Source organism: Felis catus, chromosome B3 (genome assembly GCF_018350175.1).
Source record: "Felis catus isolate Fca126 chromosome B3, F.catus_Fca126_mat1.0, whole genome shotgun sequence".
NCBI classification, from domain to species: domain Eukaryota; kingdom Metazoa; phylum Chordata; class Mammalia; order Carnivora; family Felidae; genus Felis; species Felis catus.
The window spans coordinates 99,506,387-99,512,386 of record NC_058373.1 but is presented as its reverse complement, the minus strand read 5'-3'; the positions used below and the strand labels follow the sequence as shown (position 1 = coordinate 99,512,386).

General features: G+C 50.5%; 1 protein-coding gene across 1 annotated transcript in view; it reads left to right on the top strand.

The window, feature by feature from the left end:
* The first annotated feature begins 1,749 nt into the window (after nucleotides 1–1,749).
* NID2 (nidogen 2) overlaps nucleotides 1,750–6,000 on the top strand; it is a 67,934-nt gene continuing 63,683 nt past the window's right edge. The window contains exons 1-2 of the mRNA XM_023255688.2: nucleotides 1,750–2,322; nucleotides 2,978–3,286. Of these exons, the coding sequence (XP_023111456.2) occupies nucleotides 1,897–2,322; nucleotides 2,978–3,286 (735 nt within the window). The 5' untranslated portion in view covers nucleotides 1,750–1,896. The remainder of the gene's footprint in view (nucleotides 2,323–2,977; nucleotides 3,287–6,000) is intronic.

Sequence of the window (6,000 nt, the reverse complement as noted above, 5' to 3'; positions counted from 1 at the left end):
CACGTTTATTAAATTCTCACAGTTTCTATGTGTCCGGAACCTGGGCCCTGCTGAGTAGGGTCCTCTGCGTCAGGGTCTCCCACAAGGCCGCAAAGTGTCAGCCAGAGATGAGGTGTCATCTCAGACATGACTGGAGAAGGATCCATTTCCAAGTTCACTTACATGGTGATTGTTGGCAGAATTCAGTGCCTGGCTGGCTATTGGCCAGAGGCTGCCCTCAGTTCCTTGCCATGTGGGCCTCCCCAGCGTAACAGCTTGCTTCATCAGTCAGTGAGAGACGGTTACTGAAGTGACTTCTTGTCACTATTACCACATTCTGTAGGTGAAAAGTCACTAGGCCAGCCCATACTCTGGGAGGTTGGAGGGGGGAGGGATGGGATTATACAAGAGAATGAATACCATGAAATGGGGATTTTGGGGGGATTTAGGGAGGGCCTATAGCTAGTAGCTTATAGCTTATTACCTATTAACCTGTAGCTTATATTACCACCGAACAAATGTTATTTTTATTATGCTGAATTGAGAGATCTGGAAAACCTAGAGAAAGCTAGTGAAGGATTTTCTATCAAAGAGTAACTTTTGGCAATCTTGGCTAAATCAAATCACCTCATGTCCTTGAGCCTTTATTTCCTCCTCCGTCCAATGAAAATACCCATGTCCCAAAGAAATGAGAATGTAAATGTGCAAGCACATTTTAGTCACAACAAATATACAACTCTTCACAGTGGGAGGAAGCCGACTGCTTTGGGCCAGTTTTCCATTTTGTGTTGATTCTGTGAGTCTCACAGTCTGATCTCTTCAGAGTTTTCAGGGTTTGGCCCTGCGGGCCCAGAAGGATTTGTATAACTGGAATAAACACCCACAAAAAGAAATGTGCCTTTTGAACACCCCTTACTTAAGGCGTTTCCAAGGGTTTGCTTTTTTTCCTTCTTTTTAAATACCTTTGTTTCCAACGACCCCATGGTGCGGGGAGGGAGGGGGGGCGGGCAAAGAGAGAAAACAGACTATCTGGGAAATTTCAAGCTCCTGATAATAAAAGTGGTAATAAAATCTCGCTGGCTCCTGATTCGTCACAGAGGGGATATGTGTGGTGGATGGGGTTCCCCCACACCTAGCAGCTGGTCTCGAGGCTGTGCGGTTTCCAGTCCCAGGGACCGGCTCAGGTTACCACCTCCCTGCTCACGGGGTGAGAGACCCAGCGTACCCCCACCCTGGCGCCTCGCCCATTTCCGCTAGGTGCCCAAAGAGGATGCTTCATTCCATGCCCCAAATGGAGCCCATCACACACAGTAGTGTTTCATGGCCTTCCCAGGTGCCGTTTTCCCCGGGGAAGGTAAACAGCGCTCTCTCTCTCCCACTCTCTTTTTAAACGGCGCCTCTTGACCCTGACGAGTGGGTATTTCGGCCGGGCAGCCCAGTCTTCCCCGTCGGTGGCCTTTGGACGGGGGGTCGGAATTTAGGAATTACACCTCCCCCCGCCCCCGTTCATCTCCATACAAAGGCACGCTTCTCCGCAGGGCATCTCCGGGTGGAGCCACGGAGCTGTGGCTGCGACTATGCCTCGAGAGCGAGGGGCGCCCGGGACCCCACCACCACCCCGTCGCCCTGCCAGCCTGCAGCTGCACACGCCACCGCGGGGTTCCCCCTTGGCGCTGAAGTCCTCTCCTGCGGCGCCGCTGCCCTCGGACTTGGAGGGCCATTTGGTCTTGGGGGAGGGGCTCGTAGGTCCCGCGGAGCAGCCCCTGAAGGAGGGCGGGAGCGAGCCCGGCCGCTCTCGGGTTGCGGAGGCGGAGCGGAGCGGAGCAGCCCTCCCGGCAGCCCTGGCCGGAGGCTTCTACCTCGCCAGCCCCGCTGCTCCCGCGACCGCTGCCTTAAAAAACTTTTAACGAGAACCAGATGTGGCAGCCGCTGTCGAACTTTCCCCGAGCCGGCGATTGGTCCCCGGCCGAGGGCCGCAGCCAGTCTGCGCGCTGCGAGGGCCCGGAGTCCCCGCCCGCCCGGGCGCCCGCGGGGATCCAGGTTGGAGGCTGGCGAGGCGCAACTAGCGGGCTGGCGGGCCGGGCCGGGACGCGCTCTGCGGCGGGGCAGCCCAGGAGCCGAGCCAGCATGCGGGGGGACCGGGCGTTGCCGCCGCCGCCGCTGCTGCCGCTGCTGTTATTGCTGCTGCTGTCCCGGGCCGCGGCGCTGCGCCCGGACGAGCTCTTCCCCTACGGGCAGTCTTGGGGGGACCAGCTCCTGCAGGAGGGCGACGACGAAAGCTCAGCCGCGGTGAAGCTGGCGAGTCCCTTGCGCTTCTACGAAGCTCAGTTCAGCTACCTCTACGTAAGTTCAGCCCCCGCTTGGTGTGGGAACCGGCAGATGTCTCGCAGCTTCTTCCCAGGGGTGCGTGTGGTGTGGCTCTCACCGAACCCCTGCCTTCCGAGGGGGAGGAAATAGTCCGCACGCCCTGCTGTCCCCGAGCGCCCCTGGGGTGGGAGCTGGCTTTGCAGCGATGCTGCTGTCTGACTTGCTTTTCTCTACCTCGAGAGGAAGAGCAAGAATTCAGACCCACAAATTCGCAGCCACAGAAGCGTCCCAGGCGGAAAAGGAGGTGGGGATGCTGGGGCGGCCAGTGGGGTTTCCAGTAAGGACCTCGAGAAGGCTGTGCGCGGGTGCAGAGCTGGTGTATTCCCTCCTCGGACCCGGAGGTCTCCTCCAGCGTGGTGCGGAAAGTGAGAAGATACTTTAGGGCTCCTGGACCTATCGCACCCCTCCGTGGGGGTAGAGGGGGTTGGTGGGACAGCGGCTAAAGTTGCGCTGGTCGCCCTGAATCAGGAATCGGGCTCCCAGCCGGTGGGGAAGGGGGAGCTTAAAGCCCGGGCCGGTTGCCTTCCCTCCATGTGGAGCAGGGTGGGCGCACACATTTGGACCTTTGGTGGCCGCCCGTGGGCCTCCTGCCGCGTACGCGACCGTCACCTTTGTCCCCCTCCTCCCACAGGTGGGCACCAACGGTATCATCTCCACTCAGGACTTCCCTAGGGAAACCCAGTACGTGGACGATGATTTCCCCACAGACTTCCCGGCCATTGCTCCCTTCCTGGCAGACATCGACACGAGCCAGGGCCGGGGCCAGGTCCTGTACCGTGAGGACACGTCCCGGGCCGTGCTGGACCTGGCTGCCCGCTACGTGCGCTCAGGCTTCCCGCGCACCGCCGCGCACTTCACCCCCACCCACACCTTCTTGGTCACCTGGAAGCAGGTGGGCGCCTACGAGGAGACCACACGCCGGGCGCCGCCCTCGGAAGAGGTAACTGACCAGGAGTGCTGGGCCGCTGGGCCAGTGGAGGGATGGGTTTGAACTCTGGGCTGGAACTCAGGGACTGGCTTGGAGTTTCTTCGGGGTCTGCTCTCTTGCTGAACCTGCTGTATCTTGTGGTGGCACTTGGGCTGGAGTGACTGGGAAGTGGAGAAGGCTTCTTTAGGCATCCTCTGAGGATCTGAGAGGTGGCTACAGAATTCTAGCAAAGGGATCGGAGGGCCCCAGGGCAGATGCGGAAGGCCCTCCGAACACAAGGCGGTTCACTGTTTGGTTGTTTATTTTTAGAATCACCTCTAAGTATACAAGAATTATTTCTAATTATATGTTCATTGAAGGAAAAACATCAGCAAATACAGGCAATTTAAAGAACAACCTCTCATTTTCCCAGCACTCAAAGATAATCACTGTTAAACATTTTCATTTATATTTTCCGGAGGTTTTTTTCCCCTATTAATATCTGTATTTTTATCTGTGACTGTCTGTTAACAATAATGGGTTCACACTGCACACACTGTTTTGTAAACTATTTTTTCCACTAAATAGTATATTGTCAATATATTTCATTGTCACGAAATACATTTCTCTGACATCATTTATAATATCTGTATAATATTCCACACAGTGAATTGACCACTGTGTTCAGTGGTCATTAAGATTATTTCCAGTTTTTCATCATTATGAATAATTTGGTGAAGCACTTTTTTTTTTTTAGCTAAATTTTTTGCACATGTCCTTACTGGATAGTCTAGGAAGTGGAATTGACGGGCAAGAAAGAATACACTTTTTCTATTTTCTATTTATTTATTTATTTATTTATTTATTTATTTATTTATTTATTTATTTATTTATTTATTCATCTTAAAGTTTATTTATTTTTGAAACAGAGAGAGTGGGGGGGGGGGGCAGAAAGAGAGGGAGAAAGAGAGAATCCCAGGCAATCTCCATGCTGCCAGCACAGAGCCCAACGGTGGGGCTTGAAACCACGAATCATAAGATCGTGACCTGAGCCGAAATCAAGAGTTGGGCCTTTAACCGACAGAGCCACAAGCGCCCCTATTTTTTTTTTATTTTTTAAGAAAGCTTATTTACTTTGAGAGAGAGTGTGTTATGAGTGTGTGTGTGTGTGCGTGTGCGTGTGTGCACGCACGCACAAACAAGTTAGGTAGGGACAGAGAGCATGAGAGAGAGAATCCCAAGCAGGCCCTGTGCTGTCAGCACACAGTCCCTCACAGGGCTCCATCCCAGGAACTGTGAGATCATGACCTGAGTGAAATTAAGAGTCCGATGCTCAACCGCCTGAGCTACCCAGGCGCCCTGGGAATACACTTTCCATAAGGTTTTTGATGGCTTTTGCCAAATTGCCCTGCAGATATTAGTTTACGTGCACCCTAGTTTACAGGGGACTGCCCTCCATTTGTTTTATAGTGTCTACCTGAGCAACTAAAACAACCCAAGCGCTCAGTCTTTAGGCTTGGCAGCAAGATCTAAATACTCCAAATGGACCTCAGGTGGGCTCAGGGTAGCTTGGCAAATGGTGAACTGCCTCATTCTTAGAATAGGTAAGGGCTCCTGTGAAATTAGACCTGAATCTAAAATGGCATACTCGAAGGGCTGAAACTCTTATAATTTATCTCTATTTTAACTCATTATGTTTCTTAGCTGTGGAATGATGGCACATATCCTCCCTGAAAGATCAAGATCAGGTAGCTTGTCCACACTCCCTGAGTAGTTCAAGATGGTGGCTATTCTTGTTTTGTGTTCTGTAAGAGAAATATGCCCAGAAGGCTATTCTGAAAAGATCTAGAAAAAAGTGTTTGAATTTGTGGTGGTTTTTTTTTTTTTTTTGACATTTAATTTTTGTCAGGCAACATTTAGTTTTGTTCATTGAGTAATTTTTTTTTTTTTTTTTACAGATGTGGGTTTGACATTTCAATTATTCAATTCAACAGAATACAGTCAATTCAAACAAATATATTTAAAAAAAATTTTTTTTTTCAACGTTTATTTATTTTTGGGACAGAGAGAGAGCATGAATGGGGGAGGGGCAGAGAGAGAGGGAGACACAGAATCGGAAGCAGGCTCCAGGCTCTGAGCCATCAGCCCAGAGCCTGACGCGGGGCTCGAACTCCCGGACCGCGAGATCGTGACCTGGCTGAAGCCGGACGCTTAACCGACTGCGCCACCCAGGCGCCCCTCAAACAAATATATTGAGCACTTTCTTAGTGCAGGGCATTGGGCTAGGTGGGGGGTTGGAGAAAGATGAATAAGGTAAGGCTCCCCATCATTATGTTGCATTCATTCATTCACTCATCCATTCGTTTCTGTATATCAGTTCAAAACACTTACCTGCAATTAAATATACCACACCTATAATAAAAAGCGTAGAAAATAAGAAAACAAATATTATTTACAATTTCAGTAACCAGAGGTTACCACTGCTAATACTTTGTGTTTTCTTCCAGTCTCTTTTTGTAAACATATGTCTTATATGTGGCAGATATGTATGTGTGTGTATAAGTAATTTATATTTAAATGTAGTTAAGATTTATTCATCCAACAAATTGTTTTTTGTACACTAACTATATTTCAGAACTGGTATAGACACAATGAAAGGAAATACTCTTTACTCCCAAAGACCTCATAGTTTTAGTGAGGACATTGATTGTGTGTAATATAATATGATAAGTGTAATAGCATCTTCA